This window comes from Balaenoptera acutorostrata, chromosome 1 (genome assembly GCF_949987535.1).
Source record: "Balaenoptera acutorostrata chromosome 1, mBalAcu1.1, whole genome shotgun sequence".
NCBI lineage: Eukaryota > Metazoa > Chordata > Mammalia > Artiodactyla > Balaenopteridae > Balaenoptera > Balaenoptera acutorostrata.
Genome location: NC_080064.1, coordinates 20,342,453 through 20,369,506, shown reverse-complemented (window position 1 = coordinate 20,369,506; position 27,054 = coordinate 20,342,453). Strand labels below are relative to the sequence as shown.

Genomic DNA, 27,054 nt, shown 5'->3' with positions numbered 1-27,054 from the left:
ATAGGAGGGCGTTCATATAAGTGACAGTAGCTCATTTGTAAGTGCTAGACAAAACTGTCTTTTTAATAGGTCAGAAACGGTTATATTGGCAATTTCATACGGTTCAGCCTGGTAATATGTTATCAGATACTGTGGGAACCGTTCCAGAGGGGAGGCCTGGGCCCCTCAACATCCCTGTGCCCTAATAGGCATCTCGGGGTTTTAGTAACAACAACTACAACGCTACAACGCTGTCAATGTTTCTCAGTTGCTGCGAGCCAGACCCATTAGATACATTATCTCCAACCCTCATAACAACCTACACAGTATTATTATCTCAGTCTAACAGACGAGAAACCCGGATCTCAGAGAGCGTCAGTCACTTGCCCATGGTCACGGGGTTTGTAAGTGGCAGAGCCAGGACGTGAGTCAGGCCTCTCTGACCACAGGGAGCAGCCCCGGCTCCAACATGGATCAGGGCAGGGACCATGCAGCAACGTGTAGCGGAGGCCACACCCGCTGGATCAGGAGGCTGGATCTGCAACCTTTGGGGCTACAAAGGGCACAATGCGGGATTCAGGAAGGCCTGATCCATCAGGGTCTGCTGTCTGGCGGTACATGAAATCCTCCCAGTACAGACTCTGCAGGACAGAAAGGCCCTCCGGGATGGAGCTGTAGCATGCGCGCAGATTTATCTACAAGGTAAGGAGCAGGGAAAGCAGCCTTTTAGCTGTCAGACCTTTCTTTCCGGGGGACGGCACTTTGCTTTGCCACATCAGATCTCATATCCATTTATGTTAACGGAGCCCATTATGGGGGACGGGAATGTGCTTGTAACAGAGGTATTCTCGACTGTCCTGGTGGTGAGCAGTGAAACGGGCTAAATTAGCTCCCCCGGAGGGTGCGGGCGCTTCTAGAATTTGGGCCAATTTGTTGACTGCCTATAATCGCCTCTGTGGGAGGCATGACTGGCGGATGAAAGTAGCTGGAGAATGTAAATGTAAAGAGACGCAGAGAGACAATGAGGTGGATGGACCCTTGAGAAAAATCCAGAAGCCTGCTGAACTGATCTGGTCTTGAAGAGCATGGGTTTCAGAGCCAGAATGTCCTGGGTTTGAGTCTCGGCTTTATCACTTACCACCTGGATGACCCAGGACAAGTGATTTAACCTCTCTGAGTCTCAGTTTCCTCCTCTGTAAAATGGGGATGACAGAAGACACACCTCATAGGGTTGGTGGGAAAATCAGAGCTACTATACGGTACCCAGCACATCGTAGGTGCTCAGGCAGTGGTATCTCCAGACTAGCAGGAACGAGAGCAAGCTGCTCGTCTCACTCCGTTCTGAGCCGGCCATGGTGTTCCTAGAGGGGTCTGGCTCAAGAGCAGTGGAAATAGGGAGGCTGGGGGCAGGGAGGGCCTGGAGGCAGGAAAAAAGACCAGAGGAGAAGACCCGTCGGAAGTAGGATTGAATTTATTCCATGAGCTCTTGAGGTGGGGTATCCCAGGGAGGCAGAGTCCTCTTAATATAAGAAAAAGCTTCTGAAGGGAGGTCTAACAACATGAGGGGCTGTTTGAGGCTGGTAGTGAGCCCTAGTGCAGAAGAAGCAATCAAGGGGTTGAAAGCTCTTCTTTGAGCTTCTCAAGAAAGTTTGGGTGGATTCCCACACTGAGCAAGCAGTGGTCCTAAACCTGGCATCAAAAAGCACATGGGTGCTTATTTAAAATGCAGACTCCTGGGCCTGGGGCGACACTCAGAAATCCACTTCTTCACCAGCATGCTATATGATGCTTTGGGGCTGGTTGGCTGACAAAAGACTGAGAGCCACTGGGTAGAGGTGTGACTCTGTGACCTCCCAGCTCCCTTGGCATTCCAAGAGACTCACATCTGGGGGGAAGAGAAGGCTTTGGGAGTGGGGGTCTCCTTCTTCCTGGAGGGCAGGGCTTCATCTCCCTACAGGGGCAGGACTCAGGAAGGGACAAGCACCATCTGAGGGTGGGGTATGTCCACTTCCCTTCCTTGGGTTGAGGGTTAGACCTACGGAGACACTTCCAGACAGTAGGACTGCCAAGGGCTCTGACACTGAGGAACTGCTCCTTCTGGAGGGCTTCACAGGGGGGCAGGGATGGGCAGCTGTCAGGATGGATGAAGGCCTGGGTGCTAGCGCTCTGAACCCCTTGTGGCCTTCGCCAGCCTGGTAACAATGAGAAGGAACAGACGTGAGCCTCTGCTGTAGAGCGAAATTGCTTTGCCAGCCTGCTGACAGCATGAGCTAGATGGGCATCTGGAAGGGGAAAGGCAGGCAGATCTCACACGAAGAAGTTAAATGTCTCTGGAAAGGGGACTTTTGTGCCGGGTGGCCAATTCCTGCCAACGCAAACTGGTGCCTGGATTTCCGTTGTTGCACTTTCTCCAGATTTCACACGTGTGTGGTTGCCAGCAAGCGCACATGTACCAGGGAAAACCTTCTCGCTGGCAGCTATGTCTCTGCCGTGCCCTCTGTAGAATGCTGCTGACTCCCTGCACTCACCTTCCCTGGTGCCTGGCATTGGGTACGATTAGGCAACTATTTGCTATGCTGGCAGTGGCTGGAGGCCTTCGGGCTCCCCACACACCCTCCAGCTGGCCCGTGGTCCATTTCCCTGTCACAGGCCGAGTGCCCACCCTTCGCTCTCCGTGTAGAGAAGAGGGAGCAGGGGAGAAGACTTGCCTTTTCTGCGAAGACCTGGTTGCCAGAGAGCTGGGTGAGGTGTAGGAACTCCAAGTGCAGGGACCCAAACTCCGCCAGGATGCTGCTACTCCCTGCCATGGCCCAGCCCCAGCTCCTGTTGGAGCCGCTGAAAGACAGAAGCAGCCTCGGTCACCCGCTGCCAGCAGGGCTGGCTCCTCTGCTCCGCTGGGGAGCACCTACTGTGTGCCAGGCACTGGACTAGGAGTGTCGCCATGCAATCCCAGTTAATCCTCCCTGCGGGTCGGTACTATTCACAGCCCCATTTAGCTGATGAGGACACTGAGGTTGGTGAGAAACTTGCCGAAGGTCACCCAGGCCTGTCTGACAGGCAATATTCTTTGTTTCTGTGGTCAAGCAGCTTCTGCAAGACGTGTAGGCTCCAGAAGAATATTAGCAGAGCTGCCTTGGTGGCCAAGACCTGGCACACACGTGATGCTAAATTTACAGGTGATACCGATAATGCTGTCAGGGGCCACAAAGACCCCCCCAACCTACACACAGAACACTCTATTTCTACCCACTTGTCAATGGCTCATAATCATTGTTGCTGCTTGTGGAGGGTAAACGGTGCGTGGCTGGGGTCCGAAGGGCGCAGAGGAAGAGCAGGGATCCCACCTGGCCCCTTACCTCCCCCCTCAGCCAGTACTGCTCATGGACACACAATGGCCCCCGCCTGGAACTCCGTGGAACCCACACCTGAAGGGTGGGTGGCCCTGCTAAGACCACACACCTGGGGCTGCTGGACCCTGGGAAGTCTGAGGTTAGGAATGAAAGCAGCAGGGGCTCTCAGAGCAAATGTCTCCTCACTCGCCGGGCACGTACATGTCTCACGAACACCTTAGATGGGTCACCAGCATGACCCTGCGACCCCGCCAGAGAAGGCTGTCAACTAACCGCTTCCTCCCTTTCCTTGAAAGTACTGGGTGCTTTCAGGGAGGAAGAGTGCAGGGGCAGCGCCTCGGGTAATCCTCCCATCTGCCCCTTTCACAGATGAGGAAAACAAGGCACAGGACAGTGAAATCACTGCCCGAGATCACACAGTAAATGGAACAGTGGGGACCCAAGGCTGGTCTGACGCCAGAGCTTGCCCCAATCACTGTGTAGCTGCCGGCCTGTCGTCTCATTACATGATAAGAGGCCAGGACGCTGCCTTTCCAGGAGCTGTCCCTTAAAATCTCCCTGGACCTGCAGCCAGGAGGCACAGGTTCAAGTCTGTTAGCAGCGAGGTCTTGGGCAAACCATTTCTTCCCATGTACCTTAGTTTCTGCATCCGTCAGACTGAGTAAGGATAATGCGTCCCAGTCTCCGTTCCTAGGGCTTTGCGGGGATGGAGAGAGAAGAGGAAGGTGCAGAATGGGGGTGGCCCTGGGTAAGCTGCTTCCTCTCCCTGATCTGAGTCCTCATGTGTATCACGATGCTCTTTCCTGTGGGACATTTAGGACAACCAGGGAGACAAGGGTCAACCTCCCTCTGCAGGGAGGTTGCGGGGGACAGTGGGTGGGCACAGAGCAGGGTGGAGTGAGTGCCCCCTATCTGTAGGGCCTCCAAGGTGCAGTCAGTGTGTGGCAGGCTGGGGGGCTGGCTCTGCCGGGGCCTCTGGAAGCCCCTCTGCCTCCTTGCTGTGGTAGCTCTGGCTCCCTGGGAACTGGCCTCTGTCATCCCTCTGTCTCCCAGGGACAGGACCTAGGAAGGCAGGCGTGGGTCTGGGAGGTCACAGTTTGCCAGCTGAGGGGCACCGCTTTCTTTATCTGGGGTGGGCTGGGGCTCCCCTAAGGCTGCTCTTCTCCTCTCTGATGTGGTTTCAGGAAAGTCAGGAAACTCTTCCAGCTTCCAGAAACAGACGGAATTGAGTTTTAGGATCTCCTGGAGCAGGCGATCTCAGTAAACATACCTGCTTCCTTAGGTATTTTCCTGACTTGGGGGCAGGTGGGGAGGGATGGGTTGCACAGAGAGGGGAAACTTGGCTCCTAGATAGTAAATAAAACAGCTTCCAGATGCAGGCACTGGGGCAGGCGTTTGCATCATGACTTCATTTACAGCCCACAAGGCAAAGCATCATTAAACCTTGAGGAAATAGGCTCAGAAAGGGAAGTGAGTTGCCTTCAGAAGCTCAGAGCTGGTAAGTGGTGGAGGCAGGATTCAAACCTCAGAGGGCACTTCCCTAAGGGGTCCCCCAGACGGCCCCATATCCACCTCGAGGGAGGGGGAAGCTGACCCCTCTCTGTCCCTCTTCCCCCCACGCCAAGAGACCTCTCTCTCCAGCCTGTGATCTCAGTGGGAGCTGCAGGTACCCACAGAGGGCTTCCTGAATAATTGATGCTTCCTGCCCTCGCAGAGAAATTCAAGGTAAAAAAACACCCCCCCAGCCGCCAGCCATCTTTTGTTCTCATTTTCCCCCACAGGAGCCTCTCCCTCCTCTCCCCTCCCTCTCAATGCTCACTCTCCCAAGTGGGCCTCCTGTGGTCGAGCCGCCCTGGGCAGAGGCGGGTGGTAGGCCAGGCACCTTCTTCTCTCCTGCCTGGCTTCAAATGCTGGCTCCCCCAGTTCCCAGCTTAGGAGACCTCAGGCGGGTCAGTGAAGGGTCAGTGAATTCTTCTAGACCCCAGTCTCCTCATCTGTTAAATGACAGTACCCACACCTCATAGAGCCATTGTGAGGTATAAATTATGCACGTGATGACTGCCATTGCTACCATTATGTAATTACGCACATCTACATTATGTGTTGTTTGTTAGAGTCAAGTTCCTAATATGTGCCAGGTAGCAGCGGTATCTTATTTTACCTTCACATCCAACTTCAGAGGTAGATACCAAGATTCTTATTTCATAGGTTAGGATACTCAGACTCAGAGAGGGGGAGACACTTTTCCAAGGTCACACAGTAAGTGACAGTGCTGGTAGAGCTGATATCAAATCCAAATCCTAGGTACTTTGTGCCCCAAATGCATCTGTTCTGGGCAGCATCCAGAGACCAGGAGGTCTTCGGATCAGCCTCATGAGGCAACAGGCTGATGGAAGCTCTGCCCTCTGCTCCCCTCCTTGCCTTTTAAGTCTCCAAGCGGACTCTCCCCTGGTGGGAGGGGCTGCTCCACAATGCCCCTCCCCAACCTGGTGGAAGCTTCTACATGTGTGTGCCTGTGTGTGTATGGTGAAATCGTTAACTCTGGAGCCAGACAGACCAGGATTCTAACTTTGTTTTGCTGCTGTGTGACCTGGGTAAGTTACCTCCTCACCTCTCTGAGCCTGCTTCTTCACTGTTAAAATGGGGTCCATGTGGTTGTTGTGTGCTGAAAAGAGAGAATCCACGTCATTGTGCCTGGGACACAGTGAACATTCAAAAATGTGCACAATTATTACAATGTGTATGTATGTGTGTAGCAGAAACGTGCACATGTAAACGCATCTTTGTGTGTGAATCTGTGCACATACATAGAGGTGGGAGAGTGCGTGTGACAAAGGTGAGCTTGCATATCTGAGTCCTCATGAGTTGGGTGAGTGGCAGTGGGGTGCATATGTGTGTGTGAGGCTGGGTGTGTGAGAGAGCCAGTGAGATTGATTCAGCTGCAGAGGCCCTTGGACTGGTCACCTCCCCTCCCCCAGAGTCCAGTGGTCCTGCAGGTCACAGGTCATAGCCGCCCCTGCCTCCGCCTCCCAGGCCTGCCACCAGGGAGGGGGAGCGGTCACACTCACTTGGGGACCACCTCCCTTCAGGGTCCTCCTCACAGGGCAGTTTGGGGACAGGGCCTAGTTACTGCCCCTCCTACTAGGGCCCAGGTCCGAGCTGCTCACAGCCAGCCCTGCTCTGAGCAGGGGCAGCAGTGTGGACCCAGCTCCCACCAGCAGGCCCTCTCCAAAGGGAACACTCAGCGCCACGCGGGCTGTATACATCCCTGACGTTTTCCCTGGTGGAATGGGGAGGCATTTTTAGCAACACACACCCTCCCCAGAAAATGAGAGGGAGGTGTTGCCAGGAAATATGCATACACATACATATGTATACAGCACTGGCAGCATGCAAACAGCCTAAAAATAAATGCGCTTCCTTAATCAGAAATGTCAGGATCTGCGGGGGATCAGGTCCGGGCTCTGCAGGACACGGGTAAGGCAGGCAACCAGGGCTGCAGGTTGTGGGGCTTGCTTGGAGTCAGGGGGGTGCCACGCATGGAGGAGGGAGGGGTGCCTGAGCTAAGGTCTTATCCCAGACCCCAGGCAGTGAGGCCTGAGAAGCTGGACCTGGGGCAGGGATCCAGAAAGACGGGGTGTTTGTGTCTTGGCTCCAAGACGTCTGGCCGTGTTGCTCCAAGATCAGTGTTGGTGGGAAAGGAATCTGAGCAGGGATCAAAGTGTCAGGGTCTGAGGAGTCAGCCCTGGCACCGAGATGGGGGTTTGATGGGCCCTGAGGGCCCCTCCCTGGCCTGCAGTGAGATTTAAGTGACATCACACCCCAGGAATCCTTTCTGACCACAGAGATGAAGATGAAGAAGGTGAAGCTGCTGAGCAGGCCGAGTCCTCCCTTCTTTGCAAGGCCCTAGAGGGTGTGACCTCCCCAGGAAGAAAGGGGGCCTTGGGCACTCCACCCGAGCCCAGGGCCCCTGCCTCCCCTCCCCTGTTGGGCTGAGATCCCTGAGATAAGAAATCGCTTCAGGAGGTGGAACAGAAAGTCCAGTGTGATGGACATATTACAGCCCTCCCCCCAGGCTCAGGTTGTAGGATGGTCTCAGGAATGGCCCCAGAGGGCTCCCTGGGTGCCTGAGGACCGGCACGTGCCTTCTACCAGGTCTCCAGGTCCGCTCCGTGCATCGTGAGGGTGGCAGGGTTCCTGCCTGAGGGAGGGCCAGGTGGGTGTTGGGAGCAGAGCTTTTGATCTGTAACAAAATGGGTTAAAACTTGGCCCCGTTGCCTGTGAGCTAGAAGACCTTGGGCAACGGGCATAATATAAACACCCACCCAAAAGGACTGCTGTGAGGAGTGTGCCCGGGAGGCGTTGAGCGAAACCCTTAGTGTAATGCCAGGCGCAGGGTGATCGCTCAATAAACGGTAAGGCCAGCAGTCATCAGAGTCGGTCTCTCATGCTGCACACACTGCCTCACGTGAACATTTGTTGAAGGAATGAACAAAGAAAGACAGGGACATGGGTCCTGCCCTCAAGAAGCTCCGGGGCCGGTGGGGGAACGCAAAGACTGAGTGTGACAAGGGCCACAGGAAGCAGATAAAGTGCCTGGAGGCCAGGAGAGGCAAGGACACTTCTGGCTTCTGGAGAAGGTGGCATCTGAGCTGGGCTCTGATAGCCAGGGAAATGGTGAGAGATGGCAGCCCAGGGGAGGAAGAGAGCGAGGGAAGGCAAGACAGTGGGGTGCACTGGGGTCTCCAGGAGCAAGATTCATGCTCCTCAGTGGATCCTAAAGCTGGCTGGCCACTATTCCCCTGACTTTGAGCCCTTCCTTTCCCCTCTGGGTCTCAGTGCCACATCTGGCTCCCACCCTCACAGAGGGAAGTTCCCGGGGGCTTTGGAGCGGGACAGAGCTGCGGCCCTGGCCCCACCTGCTCTAGCTGTGTCACCCTGGGTCCCTTCTACTCTGGCTCTGTGACTTGGTGAACGTCCAGAAAGACTCTAGTTCACACGCTGAATTACGCAAACTATCAGGAGGGGAAACGATGCAAATGGCCAATAAAAACCAATGTTTTAAAACAGTCGGTAGAAAGAAACATGCCAGTGGTTTCTTGATTAGTGGAGTCAGAGGTGATTTTTTGGGTCTTATCCAACATTTCTGGTATAATCCACATTTTTTTTTGCAATGAGGATTTATTTTTATAGGGAGGAATCACAATAAATATTATTGAAAATGGAGTTGGAAGTCCTGGGATCATGTCCTGGATGGTCCGTTACTGGCTTATATGACCTAGGCCAGGGTCTTTCCTCCTCGGAGTCTGAGCCTCCATGGGCTTGATGCTCCCAGAAGCCCCTCTGGGTTCTGACAGCCCCTCTGGGCTCCTGAGACCCAGCCCTGATGAGGGCTGAGGGGTCAGCAAACCAGGGTCCCTCTGCCCAGGGTCCTGACTGCCCAGCAGCTTTGGGTTCCTGCTCGTGGTGGGAGGTGTGGTGTGCCTCCCGGCCCGGGATCCCAGCTGGGAATGGGGGGCAGATGGGGCACAGCGGTGGGGCTGTGAGTCAACGGCAGTGTTACGAGATGATCACAGAGGAACGGCAGCCTCTTCTCCATGCCAGAAAGATCAGGCCTTGCGTGGCCTAAACCCGAGAACCAGGTTTAGTGACCAACGCCAGCTCAGGAGAGCCCCTGGCTGAGGCTAGTTGTCACTGTGCCACTGACCCCCGTGATTCCTGCAGCGGCATCATCCCACCCTGTGTCTCAGTTTCCACGCAGATGCAGCCGAAGCCACAAGTGGGAAACCAGACGGCATCCTACCTTTTGAAGTTCACCACGCCTTTTGGGATTCCCGTGGGGGTATCGAAGGCCGGCAAGAGTTTCTCTCCCAGCTTGATGGCCTTTATTCGGAACACCTGCAAGGAAGGGTCAAAGGGCACTGTGAATCCTGGCGGATAAACCTGCCAAGGCTGCTGGGCCCAGAGTGGGAGGTGCATTAGGCTCTGGGGTCAGACAGGCCTGGACGTGAACCTGAGTTCATGAATTCCTGGCTCAACTTCCTCCCTTGTTTATAAATCCAGGGCAATATTGCCTTCCTCAGAGGGTTGCTGGAGGAATGAAAATTAGATAATAGTTGTAAAGCCCTTACTGCAGGGTCAGGACTAGGACGAAGGCTCAGTGATTATGCTGTGCTGGGAAGACGGAACGGTCAGGGCAGCGGGTCACCAATGGTCAGTGCCTGCCTGCACGGCGGGACCAGTGCACCCCAAGCTGAGTGCGTGAGAAACACATTCGGATAGAGTGTAAGGAGCACGGGATGGGGAGCTCCCGGCCTTGCTTCCCAACCTGCCTTCCATTTGCTTCTCAGCAAACCTCTGCCTTCCCACCTGTAAACCCAGGGGAAGGGCCTTTCCCCTCTGACATTCTGATTCTGCCCATTGTTCCTATTTTACAGCGGCAAAGGTGAATGGCTAAACCGGTGATGTGACGGTCGGGAAGCCAGAGGGAGGTCCCAGGTGTCAGGGCCCTTGCACGAGGCTCTAAGCCCCTCAAACTGTTCTTCTGGTGAATTCAAAAGCACCTGTGACCTTCTGGCTCCTAGGAATTTATTCTAAGGGAAAAAATCATCAAGGATGTTGCAAAGACTTAACTTTATGGCTATTTATTCCAGTGTTGTTTAGAATAGTATAGAAAAACTGGAAATACTCTAAATATCAAGCCACCGGGAAGTGGTGAAATTATGGCTTATCCATGCAATGGAATACCATGCAGCCACTGAAGTGATGTTGGAGAAGATTATTTCATAGCAAAAAATGGTTTATAATCTATTAAGAGAAAATATTTCACAATGGTGTAATTCAACTTTTGTAAAAATTATATACAAATGGATGCATGAGGAAAGGTTGGGAATACACTGAACTATTAACCATGGTCTTCTCGGAGGACTAGGCTCATGGAGGATTTTTATTTTCTTCTTTTGGCTTAACTCTATTTTCTGTGCTATTTTTACAATAAAAGCAAACCCACAATAACATTATTTATTTTTGAAAAGCTGAGAAGCAAGTCCCTAAGCAACCACTCCTGGTGGGACAACAAGCGTTTCCTTTCACTTCTGGGGCTCCAGGGAGACTCAGTGTGCTGACCGCCTGCGTCTTCTTGCAAAATGAAGTCTTCTTGAGGTCTCTCCTTCTAACATGTGCAGTTTAAAGGTTCTGAGGCAGCTGTTTGGGGACCGCAGTGGGAGGAGTTCGTGAACACTACCTGGGCTGTGGATTAGAGGCCTCTGTGGGGCGGCTGTAGTTCTTGTTTAGGAAGGAGGGAGGGTGGGAGGGAGAGGGAAGAATTGCACCTGGGGCCTGGTAGTGATGGGTGACAGAAGATGACAACGTCCAGCGCCAGACAGTGGGTCCTAGAAGTGGGCACTGGGGCAACCACAGCAGAACCCTGAGGGAGCTTGTCTAGAATTCAAATTCCAAAGCCTCGAGTCACCCCAGAAGCCACTGGTTTAGCAACAACAAGGGGCTCTCGTTGGAAGGTCCTGATCTCTTCATTTGCCCCCCGGGGAGGCTGAGCACAGAGGCACGAAGGAACGAAGGAACCCACGGGAACCTGACCCAAGGCTGGGGCTCCAGGCTGCCCTCCGCCTGAGGACGCCAAGCTAACTCCTCTGAAATGCTCCTCTCTGCCAGCAAACCACGTCTCCTCCTTTGGAAGGCCCTGATGCAGGCTGGCACGGCAGAGCCTCAACCATCCCAGGGAGGATGCTGCAGGTGTGACTGGACAGGAGTGGTACCATGCGGAACGGAACACCTGTCCTCCTTATCATTTGGAAATGATGTGTCTTATCTACGTGACCTTTGATCCTTGCAACAGGCTTGTGGGGAAGGTGTTGACCCACTTTGAGGAAAACAAAACTGAGTCTCAGAGAAGCAAGTTGTCCAAGGTTATGGAGCTATTAAGTGGCTCTTTTCCAGGACACCAAGCCGCCTCACCAACACAGAGAGACATGGCCTCAGACAGCCAAGGCACGCAATGGGCGGTGGCCTAGTGGTTCCAGAACAGAGGTGAGAGAGACCAGCAAAAATTACATCCTGTAGAGTGGAAAGGGCTCTTGACTGGGAGTCAGAGGCCAGGTTCAGATATCCCCACTTAGCAGCTGCGTGACCCCACGTGAGCCAGGTACTGTCTCTGAGCCTCATCTTCACAAAGGAACAGTGACGTGTGCCCTGGCTTCTTCAAAGGGGTCTTCTAGAAATCAGATGAGAGGATGTTCATAAATGAATATGCTATAAAAACTGTAAAGTGCTTTGCAAATGTCACCTGGTGCAGCTGTGGTTGTTCCTGTTATTCTCGTGGAAGCGGAGTCTCTGTGCCCCCCCCCCCCCCCCGCCCGCCCTAACCAGCAGGGGGTCCACCTCCTGCAGGTTCCCTCTGAAGCAAGAAAGGCCTCAGCCCAGGAAGGGGTGTGGGATCTCCTTCACCGTTCATTCCACAAACACCGTGGGAAAGACCCACTCCACAGGCACCCCCTGTATGCGAGATGGAGGATGGAGAGAGGAGGGAGGCCTCAGTCTGGTGTGGCCGAGTCCTGGTGACAAGCAGTGATGCTGGGCCAGGCTGAACAAGGGCTAGAACCCAGGCCCACGGTGGAAAGACACAGGAGCCAGTGCGACCCGCACCGGCTCCTTTTCCTAAATCTCAGTCTCCGCAGCTGCGTGTACGCCGGTCTCTGCGCGGGGAGGTGCTGGGCACGGAGGGGTAAGGGGGGCGTGGCTGGAGGACGGGGCTGCGCCCATAACCCGGAAGCCTGCCTGCCCAGGGGTTCTGAGCCACTCGGGCTCCCCTTGGGCTTTCTGGACACAGGTACTCCTACCACACCCCACGGCCTGGTCTGCCCCCCAGAAATCGCTGGCCCCACACCCACCCCTGTGAGCCCTGAGCTGCATGGCTCCACCCCCATACTGGACGGGAGGCTGGCCGGTGCCCGTGCAGAGCACGGCGCCTTTTTCTGCTCCACATCATTTTCCTGTCCTGGGGTTTTCAAATGAAATTCAGGCCTTGGGTGGCTCGCAGGGTTCCCATGGACAATCATTTGGGGACAAACTGGTACAAGCGGTAATCTCTGCTGAGGAGATTAGGCTTGATGGAGAGGGGCCCCGAGCGACCGGAAAGATCAAGTGCTCGCCGCCTGCTGCCTCCGCCCGCGTGGCCTCCGCCTGTCCGCGCCACTTGCTGGAAGGGAAGCGGCAGGGCTTTCTCTGACAGCAGCGGCAGAGGCTCCCCACCAGCAGGGGGCAGGATAATTATGTCTCCAAGCGGACAGAGCAGCGGCTGTGCTGAGCAGTGCAGCCGCCGCTCTGCGTAGGGGCCGCACAACTGACGGGTGCCCCATGCGCTGGGGATTCTGCCAGCCTCCCCCCAGATCCTCAGGCTGTGCTTTCCCAGGCGCTCAAGAGGGATGAAATCTCCCATTTCTGCGGTTCTCAGGATTCCTTGCAGTGCAGAGAACATGGGCTTTGGAGCCCTTCAGCCCTGGGGCCAAACCCTTTCCCACTTGTCCCATTTCACAAGAGCTCTCTGACCCCAGGGTGTTAGGACCACCCCACGGTGGGGAAGGCATGAGGTCTAGGGGCGGGAGAAGGGACTTGCTCAAGGCCACAGGCAGGTGCCGCGTAGGGATGAGACGCAGGTTTTCTGACTCTGTGCCCAGGGCTCTGCATTCTCGCCGCCCTTCACGGCCCTCCTTCTGGAAGCCAACGCAGTTCGCCTGGGCTGAGTGGCCGGCAGTGGCTGCCCACCTCCCCGGTCGCCCCCTTGAGACCTGGAGCTGGGGTTTGGCTGGTGTCTGGCCCGGGAGAGGGCAAGGGGATGGCTGTGGAGCAGGCCAAGGCCAAGGGGCCCGAGGAGGAAATGGTGAAACACCGGTCTTGGCTTTATCAGTCCTGAGAACCAGCATGTGCGAAAATCAGTCCAGCAGCAGCACAAGCCTGGACGGAGCACAGATATCGCAGGTGCCCTATGGGGAGCTGTGTGGATGGTGGGCAGACCCAACTGCTGCCCTTGGAGAATTTACTAGCAACTGTGGAAGCCACCTGGGCTCGCCTGGGCAGCAAAATCGAAGCACCGGACAGAAGAGGAGGAAGAATCTGTGGGTGGCACCATGGAGATGGGATTCAGATCCCCTCGAATCCCTGTTTCCTCACTGGTAAAATGAGGGGGTGGGATTGGATGTTCTCCTAAGCCCTTTCCAGCCTGGATGGTCCAGGGGCTTTGAAAGGCCAACTTACCTCCTCTCCTGTCAGGTAGAAGGCCGAGAGAAGTCCTCCGATGTACCGGATGTTCACTTCGAACAAGGATGCTTCTCCACTCTGCGGGGCAGAAAGACAGGGAGGGCAGTGGGGACATTCGTGAGATGCCCACAGGGCTTCCTGAGGCAGGCAGGCCCTTGAGACAGGTCACACCTGCCACTGCCCCTGCGCCACTGACCTGGCCACACCTGCGCCAGGCTCCAAGCCCTTGCCCAGCGGGCCAGGCTACCTTTGGTGGTGGTTTTCAGAGCAAAAGGTGAGAGGGATCAGCACCTGCCTGGCGGGCAGCTACTGAACATTTACAGAGTTCCAAATAAACACTGGGTTTGGCTTCCTTCCCCAGCCTTTGCTGGAGGCCATCGGAGCAAAGTTATTCCTGGCTGCTCTCCAAGGAGCTCAGGAACTTGTGTGGGGAGCTGCTGGCTGAAGCTTAGCCTGAGGAGGGGCAAATCCTCCTCCTGTCTGGCCCCGCTCCTCCCCGAGAGAGCCCCCTGGCTTAGCAGGAGGAAGGTGTGGTCCTTCTTTGGGGTGACAGGGCAAGTGGAAGGTTCTCACAGGAGGTTCTGAGGCGGAAAGGAGGGGTGCCAGGCAGATCCTAGTAGGCAACCAGCAGTTTCTCAGCCTCAGCTCTGTAGCCCTCAGGGCACACCCACACTTGCCTTAATCATTGTTGTTTTCTTTCTGAAGTGTGGACTGCAAAGCAGGGGTGTTGAGGCATCATGCCAAGGACCAGATCTGGGTTAAAATCCCACCTGCGTCACTCACTTGGCTTTTGAACTTTGGGCAAGATATTTAGCTTTTCTCTGCCTGAGTTTCTTCATCCCGAGCAGGGTGGATATGAGATCCTGAGTGGGGCAGGTGAGATGCCTGCCCAGTGCCTTCCCAGTGCTGGGCATGGCTTCATAAAGGTGCCTGTTATAGCCCCCCAAGGGCTCCCCTTGGCATACTTGCCACATCGCGGTCTTTTGTTATTGATGACAACAATGGTCATCTTTTTATCTGGGAGAGATTGTCCATTAACAGAGCACATGCAAAGCTACTCTCTTTTGCCTTACAGTCCTTGGTGAAGTCACCATTCCCACTTTTCAGATGAGAAAGCCCAGGCTCAGAGAGGTAGAGAGACTCCATCTTGCTTTCTTCCAGGGACACTCCCAATCTGTCCCAGCCTGTCTGAATGTCCCTAGGCTTGCCCAGCCCTGCCACCACCTGGCTCCTCAGGCAGCTGCCTGAGGCCCGCTCTCTACCCACCATCTGCACAGGGGTCAAGGTGGGCTATGGAGACACTCCTTCCTTCTCCTGCCTCCGATACTGTAGGAAATGGGAGGACTGTGAACCTCCTCGCCTCGCACAGACTGGCAGAGGTCATGACCAGCCTCAAAACCGTCACAGTGCTGATGGCACCACTTCATCTGTACTGGACTTTATAGTGTCATCAAATGCTTTTTACAACCCTCCGTGGTGGTCAGTCCTCACAAGCCTGTGAATTAGGCACTATAATTGTACCATCTTTTGGTTGGGAAAGTAAGGCCCAGGAGGGTTAAATGACTCTTCCCAGGCTGCGAGCTGAGCCAGAGGCTCTCCCGTAGCGTTGCCTTCCCGGCCTTTCCGCACTTTGTCTCTCTGCCCTGCTCTGCTCTGACGTGGGCCTCTCCAGGAGCAGAGGCCTCCATTCTGCCAGGAGCTGTCCCGGTTCATAGCAGGATCTGTCACTTGTGGAGCCCCAGATGGAGCCCGACAGTGTGTTTTGATGTGACCCTTCCCCCTACCCATCTGTCTCCATGTCTTGCTGCCCCAAACCACCTAAACAGCCTCTCCCTGTGGGGAGCTGAGACCTCCAGGAAGGATCTGTTACTTTAGTCTGGGCTGGGAGATCAGTGGGAGAGACATCTGGTATTTAAGGCTTTTGTACCATCCATATACATGAGCATCCCCTCCCCAAGGCCCTGGTCCCTGACCAGGGATGCCTGCAAGGCTGGAAACCAAGAGGGCCCCAAACCTGGCCATGGCCTCAAACCAGACAGCTCCCCCTGCCCCTCTCACTCTCAAGAGGGCAGCACGGGGGTGGATGGGGACCTCTAGGTTAGGGGAGCTCCGAGCAGATAACCACTTCTCCCTTCCCAGAGTTGCTTCCCCTGTTGCTGCTGTTCTGTCTGACAGATTCAGTCCCAGAAGGGGCTTCCTGGGTGGGAGCAATGTGCCTGGCACCCTAGGGAGGGCAAGAATGGCTGTCTTCCACCCTGGGGAGTTCCGGCTGGTAAATACTCATGGGCCGGCCAGGGCTGGGGGGACATCCCACACCTTAAGGCTGGTCTGAGGAGAGGGGCCTTGGCACAGCGTGCATGGAACCCTGCTTCCAAGAATGCTCTGCTGGGCAGCCTGGGAGGAGCGGGTCACTGACCTCTCGGGCCACTTCTGGCTCTAATACCCCGGAGGTCTTCGACTCACCACGTTCAGGTGGAAGCTCTCTTCCACCCAGGCCTTGGCCTCCTGGAACTCCTCCTTCAGCTCCATGAGGTAGAGGGTGTCGAGGGAATCAATGACCGTTGCCCCGCTGAGGCCTCCTGCAGGCACAGAGGATGGGTCAATGTCGTCCTTTCCACCCCAATCACACGAGCCACCATTCCCCGGGCCTCCTCTAAATGCCTGGGCAGGCTCCCAGGCACGATCCAGGGAGACTCCAGGGCCACCAGCCTTTGAAGGCACATCTAGGACCCAGAGTCCCCCCATGGGCTGCTTCTTCCTCAGGGCAGCAGAGAGTGGGTGGGGGGTTGGAGAGACTGAGTTCAAGGGATGAGCGGCTTCCCAGACCTTGGTCCACTCTTACGTCTGCCAGCAAGTCAACCATCAAGGTCAGTTGGGTGCCCACCACTTCTCTGTCATGGCTGGGGGTGGCGGGTGGGCAGGTGAACTGGCATTTGGTCCACAAAATCTTAACAAATGTGCCAGTCCGCTGACTCTTCAATGCCATTCTTTATTTTATTCTAAGAAAAAAAAGATGTTCATAAATATTTATCCAGGAAGGTATTTATTGCCGTATCATATATAATGGGTAAAGGTTGGGAAAAAAACCTCCACCTCCAATAATAGGAGATTAGTTATACAAATTGTGGCTTATGTATAAAATAGGACACTATGCAGACATTCACACAACTGAGAAAGACCTATGTTAGTTGGGGAGATACACATGGGATCTGTTAAGCTAAAAAAAATGTAGATTGCAAAAAAAAAAAAAAAGCACAATATAATTTCTTTACTGTTTGCCAATGTGGATGAGCCTGAACAGAATTAAGTCTGGCAGGAAGTGATTCAGTGGTTATTGCTGAGTGCTGGGATTACAGGTGCTTTTTGATTTCTTCAGCTCATGGATTATTTTTATAACCAGAAATTTATTTCTGTTTAAAAAAAAAAAACAGAAAGACAGTTTGGACAAAGAAACTAAACAAATGCACAAACCAAAGATTCCATGGCCACTCTTGCTCTAGGCCAGTGGGTACACAAAGAGTGAGCTTTGAGGCCTGGCCCCTGCCACTGGGCCTTAGACTCTTGTCCTGGGAGTAAAGGCTGAGAAAATTGTGCAGTTTTCCACATCACAGACTGGACAGCAGGGCGATGAGGAAGAACTCCCCACATGGGACAACCAGAGCGTGCCTTCTAGAGGACGGTAAAGGAGGAAAGGAGGGAGAAAGAGATGTGCCTGGGTCCACCTGGAGGGCTTCCTGGAAGAGATGATGGCCTCCCATCAACTCCTTACAACTTTAGTCATCGCAGGCAGCAGCAGTTTCCTTTAGGGACTAGAGGGTAACTTAAGAGGAGTAATTGTTCCTTTAATGTCCTCCTTGCAGAGGCTCAAAGCACTGCGACTCACAGCCTCCACCTTCCCCCAGCGGACACTAGAGCTCGCTGACAGGTGCTGAGCCCCACTTGAGTCTGAAGCACGGCTTTGCGGGCACGCCTGCATTCAGAGCTAGCGTCTAATCTCCTTAATTAGTGCTTCCTTAACTGCTCACTTGTGTTGACTTCGCAGGCAGAGAATCCTTGTGAAACTCAAACACTTAACTACTTCTCTAGGCTGGGCAAGGTCAGATAAAGGGCACGGCTTGGAAAAGGATGGGAGGGAGATCCGAGAGAAGTTGGGAGAAAGTTAAGTCTGGAGGTTAAAGACACATTTCCAGAAGGGAGGGTTTGCAAGGAAGAGTGGAGGGAGGGGAGGGCTGGGGGATGCAGGCGTTTCCCAATCCAGAGACACGTGTCCTGGGACGGCTTCGGCGTTTGGGTTGAAGTGAATTTCCAGAATGTCAACCCCTCCTACACTTAAGGATTAGTAGGAAAACATACTCAAAGCCAAACAAAGTTGATCTTTTTCTGGTTTATCCTGGCTGCTTCCCCTGTAGGTGTCCAAGGCTGAGCACGGTTCGTGGGAACTCTTTACCCTCCTGAGGTGCTCAGGCCTTGGGACACAGATGGGCCACACACATGGACAGAGAGGGACCGAGACATGCCCAGGCCAAAGGGCACAGGCCTGGGGTCCACACTTCTGGCTCTGATGCCAGGGTCCCTTCCTGTTAACCACAGGGCCTCAAACCTGACTTTTTTTTTTTTTTTTTTTTAAACATCTTTATTGAAGTATAATTGCCTTACAAACAAACCTGACTTCTTAAGGGCCTGGAGGGATTTTTGAGATGCGGCTGCCTCACCCCTAGATTTCATAGATGAGGACCCCGGAGACGTCCCGCCCAAGATTAGCCCAAGGGAGGAATGGAGCCCCAGGCCGGGCCACGTGTAGTGTGTTTTCCACAAGAGGGCCTCTCAATTCCCTGGGAAAACAGTTTCGGATCTGCTTGCTAAGTCCCCCTCCCCTGCGGGGGCAGGAGGCTGCTCTGACGTGTGAAGAGAAGAGAAGCCCAAGCTGTGTGTCCTTCAAGGTCAAGGGAGAGGCGGCCCAGAGTACCCGATTTCTGGATCCTGCCCCGGGCTGCCTGGTGTTTTCACCCCACAGGCCCTCCATCTCCTGGGCCAACCCTGAGTCCCGAGGCCCCAGGGCCTTGGCTGGGCCGGGAGGGCAGCCAGGGCTCCTCGTGACCAGCTGTCCCTCCCAAACACTCCCGAGGCAGCCAGCTGAGGAGGCGACTCACTAAGAGATTTGTTGGCAAGGTTCTGCCCCTGCTCTCGGGTGTCTGAGCCCTCCTCCCCCTCCGCTCCCACCTACCACACAGCTGGGCTGCAGGCCAGCAAGGCACTTATTGGAAAGCTTTCCGTTTCAGGCCAGAGGTTACCTGGCGGCCAGGCCGGGCAGGAGAGAAGGCCCTATCCCGAATTCAACTCTATCTGCACCTGCAGCTGACCTGGGGCAGCTCCCCAAGGAAAAAGACAGCCGCCTATTCAGTCAACAGGCCCACAACTTGTATGTAAAGAGCCAGCGGGGCACGAAGAGTCAGGTGGCCAGCTTGGAAGCTTCCCTGGGCCTGGGCGGCCCACTCTCCTGGGTGGCCCACCCTCCCGGCTCTAGCTCTGAACTGTTGCTGTTCACAAAGGCCCCCGCTGGCTCCCCTTCCTGTGTTCTTCTGTTAAAAGAACACAGCTCTGGGTTCACATCCCAGCCTGGGCCAGCAACACATCTGCTCTAAGTGTCAAAGTTCTCATCTGTCAAATGAGGTGAAGACCACTGGGCTGGGGCACTGAGGAGCCACTGAAGGTTCCTGAACTGGGACAAAGGTATCGTATAATGCCCAGCCTAAATACACCTGATAAAGACATCTGTACATGCCTGGCACAGTGTAAGTGCTTGACAAATCAGTTCATTGTTCTTATTTCTGGGGTCCCTTAGCTCACCTTGAAACACTGGCCTGGCCAGGGAGATGTGGGTTCAAATCCTGGCTCCACTATGTACTAGCTGTGTGCAGGGCAAGTCACCGTACCTCACTGAACCTCATTTTTCTCATCTGAAAAAATGGAGATTACAGTAGGACCAACCTCGTGAGGCTGCTGGGAGGGTTAAGTGGGGGGGTGGATGGAAAGGAGTTGGCGTGATGTTGGGTACACTTGAGCTTGTCCCCACAAACATTAAGTGTGGCCCTCCTTGTCCCCAGCTGGCCCTGGGCAGCCCCTCCACAAAGTCTTCTGGGGTCACTGAGGCCTTGTGACGCTCCTGCATTACTGGCCTCTCACCACCCTGTTGGGCAGTGTAGGCACAACATGTGGCTTGCAAAAGCCTTGACCCCACTTAAAGGAAAAGTGTCATATGGGTCCCACCTGTGTCTGCTGCTTCCCACCCCTGACCTGGGTGTGCACCTGCCTCCAAAAGGGTCTACCTACCTCCTGGACCCCTTCCTTCCCCTCTGATTCACCCTGTATATTGTCGCCTGATCTGTCTCCCGAAAACCAGATCCGTTGTGTCCATCCCCAGCTCAGAAACCTGCAGTGGCTTCACAGTACAACCATACAATAAAGAGTTGTGTGTGTGTGTGTGTGTGCGCTCGCACGTGCACGTAAAGTCTTTTGGGTCTGAATCCAAAGGATCTGGCTAATATCTTGCATCAAGCTCTGCTTCTTGGACACAGGCTGCATCCTCTGGCCTTCCTACCTTTGCATGTGTGGTTTCCTCTGACAAGAAAGCTTTTCTGTGCCTCTGGGCATATGCAAAGCCTACACCTTCTTCAAGGTCACCTCCCACTGGCAGCCTTCCCTGATTGCACCCAGACAACCTCCTCCCGCCCAGAGAGCTCCCGTAGCACTTTCTTGGGCTTCCCACTCAGGCACCCTCCATTCCCGCCCTGCACTGTGGGGCTCTGTTTCGCCCCCTAACTAGACCATGAGATCTTTGAGGCTCATGCTTCTCTCACACCCCTTCCCTGCCTTGTCTCCAAGCAGCCCGAAAGGCCACAGCGCCCAACCCTAATGGGCCCCTCCTTATTCCCTGCAGCTTCAGCACATACCCCGACTTCTGTGACTCTTCTACAAACTTTGCTAGGAGTTGCCTTCCCCATTCCACCTGCTCCTGAGGGGTCCAGAGCCTGCCCAGTGCCTCCTCACCCAGGAAGCCACTGTGATCCTCACCCCACAGTCTGCATGAAGTCTCACCCTCCCCAAGAAGTCTTTCCCAGCCCTTCAGGGCCCACCCTCCATGCCCCTACTCTATGTACCCCCATCGCCATGACAAGTGCTTTCTCATCACTCTAAAGGGTTCGTCCATTTACTGCCCCGTCCTCCGAAATAGCAGGGGCGCAGTCTGCAGTAGAGTTGTCTCCACACTCAAGAGGCAGCTGCCAGTGGGGGTGGGCAGGCTGGAGGGCAGGAGACCAGGCTGGCCCGTCTCTGGCACCTGCACCGACACCTTGGCACCACGCTCACTCTGTGCTGGATCTTGGCCTTCAGGATGCCGCTCTTCCTCTTGCTTCTCCTTTTCACCCTGTGGTTGCTTCTTCCCAGTTTCCTTTGCTGGTTCTTCCTCATCACCAGGCCTCTAAAGACCGGGGCGCCTGGGGCTCCATCCTTGGGCTTCTTCTCTGTCCACTTTCCTTCCTTTAGTGATTCAATCTGGTCTCACAGCTTAAATACCATCCACATGCTGATGATTCCCAGATTTAAGTTTCCAGCCAGGACCTTGACCTCGGAGCCCAGACTCACTATCCAATAACTCCTTACTCATATTTCGGAGGTCCACACACATCTCACCTTTAACTCGTCTGAAAGCAAATCCTGCACCTCCCTCCAAACGTGTCCCTCCCACAGTCTTCCCACCTCGGTGAATGCCAGCCCCCTCCTCCCAAGAGCTGTGGGCCCAAGCCCTTGACTTTGTGTCTCTCGCCCCCACATCTGGCCCCACAGCAATTCCTGGTGGCTCTGTCTTCACAAGGGTTCCAGCCTCCGCTCACTCCTCACCTCCTCTGGGCTACCGCCTTCAGAAATGCAAGTCCTATCATGCCGTTCCTCTGCTCAAAACCCTCCCAGGGCTCCCCCCTGCCTCGGAGGCTGTGATCTGGCCCTGGCCTCCTCTCCCTGCCTGGCTCCTCTCCCTCCACTCCAGTTCCTTGCTGCTCCTGGAGCCCTCCAAGCCTTAGAGTCTTGGCCTTGGCAATTGCGATCGCTCTGCTGAAATACCACCCCCATCGCTCTTCCTGTTCCCTCTTTATTTTTTCCCAGTGCCTTTATCCCTAGCAACGTTACACGTGGGTCTGCTTCCCTATTTACTGTCTTCCCTGATGGAGCGTAAAACTCCTGGGGGGGAGAGCTCTGCTTTGTGCACTGCTGCCCTCCACTGCCTAGAACACTTCCCTGCCCATCACAGGTGCCCGACAAGTATTTGGGAATAAAGGGCTACCTCCTCCTGGGCAGGGAAGGCTTCGAGGGGACCGTGGCTCATTCATATCTCTCAGTGCCTGGCTATAGTCTGGCACCCAGAGGCATTAAAGGTAAATGTGTCGGTTGAACAGACTGAACCTACTGCCCGGGCATCTTCCGTGACCACCCGGGTCACCAGGGCAGCTTAACTGTCTGCTCTAGGGGCTGGTGCCAATAGACAGAGGAGACCCTCCCAGCAGGCTGCGGCCACGTCGGCCAGGGTGGCTGAGTATGTCCACACCAGTGCCCTGCACAGAGCTATCTGTCACGCAAGTCGGGCTCTACAAGGGAATGGACCCCGGGCTCCCATAACCTCCTCCCCTGGGGGCTGCCTGGCCAGGAACCACCCTGCCCTGCAGGACTGTGGTTTGTATCCCCTCTCCTGACTCTGCCATATTAATGATGATGAGGTTTTTATGTGACATTATATTAGCAAAGAGAAATGGGTAAGGCTGGAAGACACAGGCTCCAGGAAGAACATTTAGATAGAAACAAAAATCACCCAAGGCGTAGCCTATTACCACAGTATCCCCAGAGCCAAATACTAATGGTTGCATTTAATTTGATGATATAGTCCACAGAGACTTTTCTTAATCTGTAAAGAAAACAACACAAATGTTTTTCTCAGCTTCCAAAGAAACCAATATGGCTGTGGGGCAGGTCATAGTTCCCAAAGACGGATGCCGCAGGATATCCCATCCCACAAGAGGACCTCTTCCCACGCTCCTCTCCTTGAACCTGGGTGGAAATTTGTGACTACCTGGAATAACAAAATAAAGCAAAATGGATGATTTGCTAGTTCCCAGGCCCAGACCTTAAGAAACAGGCAGTTTCTACTTCCTGTCTCTTGGAATGCTGGCTCTTGGGACCAGCCACCATACTGTGAGGAAGCCCAAGGTAGCCCACAAGGAGAGAATAGATGGAGAAGCCATACATATGTTTTCTGACTGACAGCCCATCTGAGGTTCCAGCCAACAGTCTGCAACGATTCCAGACATGTGAATGAAAAAGCTTCCAGAAAATTCCAGCTGTCAAGTCACCCTCAGCCTTCAAGTCTTCCCAGGTCAGGGCCCATATATCCTGGCAGAGAGAGAAGCTGTCCCCATTGTGACCTTTCTGAATTCCTAGCCCACTGGATCTGTGAGCATAATAAAATAATTGTTTTAAGCCAGTAAGTTTTGGAGTAATTTGTTATGCAGCAGTAGCAGCTGGAATGTTCTGCCACATGGGTTTCTATGAAGATGAATTAAAGCGATATCCCCACTACCCCAAAGTACATTGTTTAAAACCACATCAGGTCTTCTGGCTGCATAAAATCTTTTTAGGGATTAGGACCTCTCCATTTTTATCAGGTCTGGGTTATCTGTTTGTTTGTTTTCCTCCAATAGGAATATTTTCCTTGAATCTTTCCATGATGGTTATTTCCTGGATCACATAAAGTTGTGTTCAGGGGCTGAGTGTTTCTGGGAAAAGGTTTCTTGGTGCCTCCAGAAGGACTAAAGATATTTTTTACAAACTATTCTTGGAAACTAACAGAATGCTCTTACTAGAGGCTGATTAATAAAAGGTGATCAAGTCTGACCATGTCACTGCCCTTTAAAAAAGCCCTCATGGGCTTCCCTGGTGGCGCAGTGGTTGAGAGTCTGCCTGCTAATGCAGGGGACACGGGTTCGAGCCCTGGTCTGGGAGGATCCCACATGCCGCGGAGCGGCTGGGCCCGTGAGCCACAACTACTGAGCCTGCGCGTCTGGAGCCTGTGCTCCGCAACAAGAGAGGCCGTGACAGTGAGAGGCCCGCGCACCGCGATGAAGAGTGGCCCCCACTCACCGCAACTAGAGAAAGCCCTCGCACAGAAACGAAGACCCAACACAGCCAAAAATAAATAAATAAATAAATAAATAAATAAATAAATTTATATTAAAAAAAAAAAAAGCCCTCAAAGCCTCCTGTTCTCCAAGTTCAAAGTCCTGGGCACAGTATGCAGGGTGCCTGTGGTCCAGGCCTTGGCAACCTCTCTAGTCTCACCTCCCTCCTGCTCTCTTTGCATGCAATGCTCTACCCAGAGCAGACCACTAGCAGCTTAACACCCTGCAGTATCTGCTGATGCAAGAGCATTGTGTCTTCTCTCAAATGTTCCAGAGCCACAGGCAGAGCTGACCACTCCCTCCTTTGCAAGCCTGCCCTGCTCTGCTGCAGGTGCTCCGTCATAGCACTGTTCGCACTACGCCGTACATCTTTGCCTGTGAATCCCAAAGGGCAGTGGCGGCTCGGACTCTTCCCAGGAGCCGTAGCATCCATCCCCAGGCCAGGCACTGAGAAGGCAAGAACAAATGGCTGTTGAATGAATAAACGGCTGGTGGAAATGCCCACAGCCCTTTCTTAGGGATTTCCAAACACTTTACAAGGCCTCTTGGCCTTGGAGAAAACATACCACTCAGAGAAGTGGCCAGCTATCCAAGGAAAACACTGTCAGTGGAATAAGATGGACAGCTGCAGACGTCAGGGCCCTGGTGGAACTAATGGCTTCCTCCACTCTTCCCAAACAGATGCCATGCTTTGCTGCCACAGCCGGATGGAGAATGTTTGCTGTGGCCGACCGCTGGGTGAGGTTCACTGTGACGAATGGCCAGACACGGTTCATTGAAGCAGTCTACTGGACAGGGTTCCTCGTTGGAAAACCAGGTATATTTTAAAATGTTAACGTTTTGTTTGTTTTTAAATAAGAGCTGAGGGTGCAGTCTGACCTGAAACTGGTATTCAAAAAAATTCCCTGCGACAGCGCTGTGTAGCAAGCTCTGAAGTGCTTTTATCTCAGAGCATCTCTGAGAGAAGAAAAGGCAGATGGAGAAATTAGAACCCAGGATCCTCCAAAGTCACACAGCAGCTCAGGGCAGAGCTGTAACCAGACACCACCTTCCAGACCATTTGACTTTATGGGTTTGGTTATCCCAGCTTTGTCTCTTCCCAGCTGTGTGATCTTGGGCAACTAACTTGACATCTCTGGGCCTCAGAAAAATTGGACAATGGGGTCTCCTTTTCAGAATGGTGTGGCCAGTTCAGATGAATGTATACAAAGAGCACTCAGCAGGCACTCAGTACAAGAGAATTGGATACACCCAGCACACAGTAGGTGCTCAATGCACGGGGCTGTTACCATAAGTCTCAGTTCCAGCAGAGGAAAGCAAAGCTAGGATCCCTTGCAGATTAGGCGGGCAGGAGGTATGGGCTCTCAGGAAGTCGGGACCAAGCTGGGCAGGCACTGTGATATTTTTAACACACTTCTTGCCTCAGTGGGAAGAAGAGCAAAAGCCGGAGCCCTGGCTGCTCGCCCCAAGAGACACTAAATCCAACTGCTGCTATGGGAAGCTCCTGAGGGCAGACCCAGAGTCCCTCCATACTCTGGCTTCTACCTGCAAATTAGATAATTGCCCAGTACTACCCCTCCACTTCCAGGGGAAGGGTAAACATCCCTGTCCCATCAACGTTGGTCTTGTCCATGTAACCTGCTTTGGCCTCATGCTGGGTAGGGAATTAAAACTGGCTCTGGCTTTAGGCTTAGCCATGAGACTTGCCAATGGGATTAGTGGATGTGACTTGAACAGAGGTTTGAAATAAGCTTGCATGGGGGGGTGCGGTTTGCCCTCCTGTGTGTCCACCTTTCACCTGGAGAAGAGCAAGTCTAAAATAGCCATGAAGGTCCATGAAGGATGAGAGATAGGTGGAGCAGACCTGGACCAGCTGAGCACAGCCTAGATAAACCAAACCCCAGCCTATCTGCAGCTACATGAACGAGAAATAAATGCTCACGGTTGCCTGCCACTCACTGTGGAGTAATTTGTTACATGGCATTATTTTTGGAAATAGCTGACTGATATAATGCCCTTCTAGCCCTATTTCTTTTTTTATCCAAAAGCACTTATTTATTTGTTTATTTATTTATTCACTCATTCACTGGCCGTGTGGCATGTGGGATCTTAGTTCCCCGACCAGGGATTGAACCTGTGCCCCCTGCAGTGGAAGCATGGAGTCTTAACCACTGGACTGCCAGGGAAGCCCCCTAGCCCTGTTTCTTAATGGTCTTGTCACGTTTTCCATACTCTAGCTGGACTACAGATTCTATGAGGTCCACGCTTTCTCACCTTCCAGCCCTTTATTCAAGCTGTTCCTTCTGCTTGGAAGGCCCTCCTCTAACCCAAAATGTCTCCACAAATGTCCAAACCCAATGTCTACTTTAAGTCTTGGAGAAAATGTTGCTTCCTCCATGAAGACATCCCTGATCGCCCCACCTGGACCTGAGGTTGTCCTCCTCTGAACTTTTATTGAAAGAATTGCTTTCAACTTTCATTATAGTAATCTGTGTCATCTGTGTCCTTTTCTCAAGTCCATCCCAGGCAGTGAGTGTCTTCAGGGCTGAATCTAAGCCTGTTTAATCGAAGCCTGAAGAGCAAAGGCATCGTTGAGATCTACTGAACGATGCCCTCCGCCCACTGCCTCACACCTAGATGAGGAAGCCTCCAGGGAGCCAGTGACCTCACCAGAGCCTGTTCCTAATGTGGTGTGAGGTGTGGGGGGGAGTGTCGGGGGGCAGAGACCAACTCCATGGTGCTCTGAAATCCTGGCCCAGGGCAGACACCCAACCGAAGTTCACTTGTGGAATGTGAGATTCTCCTAAATGCCAACCACAGAGGTTAATAAGAACAACTGCAGATCGCGCTTTGTGCCAGGCACAGTCTTCTACACATCTTTTTTAAACCTCCTGAAAACGCTATCATTGTCCCTCTTTTACAGATGAAGATTGAAATTTCAAGGAATTAAGTCACTTGCTCAATATTTATTCATGTACCCACAAACATACTTCGGAGTGCTCAGGACGTGCCTGATGCTGGAGAATGGACAGTCCTGGTCCCCACCCTCAAGGAGCTGAAGGTCTGGTGGGGGAGAAAGACACCAACCAGGTGTCACATGGATGACACCGAGTTACAAAGGACCAAATGTGATAAAGGGAAAGAGAGCGGGTGTACGGTCAGGAGAGGGCGGCATTTGAGCTGAGGCCTGAAGGAAGCACAGGAGGAAAGAGGGGGTCGGGGCAGGCCAGGCA

General features: G+C 53.6%; 1 protein-coding gene and 1 long non-coding RNA gene across 2 annotated transcripts in view; one reads left to right on the top strand and one right to left on the bottom strand.

Moving 5' to 3' along the window:
* Positions 1–27,054, bottom strand: part of MAN1C1 (mannosidase alpha class 1C member 1) — a 138,393-nt gene that overhangs the window by 16,733 nt on the left and 94,606 nt on the right. The window contains exons 3-6 of the mRNA XM_057527437.1: positions 16,065–16,180; positions 13,599–13,679; positions 9,133–9,227; positions 2,688–2,814 (exon numbers count right to left, since the gene is read on the bottom strand). Coding sequence (XP_057383420.1) covers positions 2,688–2,814; positions 9,133–9,227; positions 13,599–13,679; positions 16,065–16,180 — 419 coding nt within the window. The remainder of the gene's footprint in view (positions 1–2,687; positions 2,815–9,132; positions 9,228–13,598; positions 13,680–16,064; positions 16,181–27,054) is intronic.
* On the top strand, positions 404–26,793 carry LOC130704679 (uncharacterized). Its single transcript, XR_009005135.1, has 3 exons — positions 404–681; positions 24,503–24,638; positions 26,745–26,793. It is a non-coding gene; the product is annotated as an uncharacterized LOC130704679 (long non-coding RNA).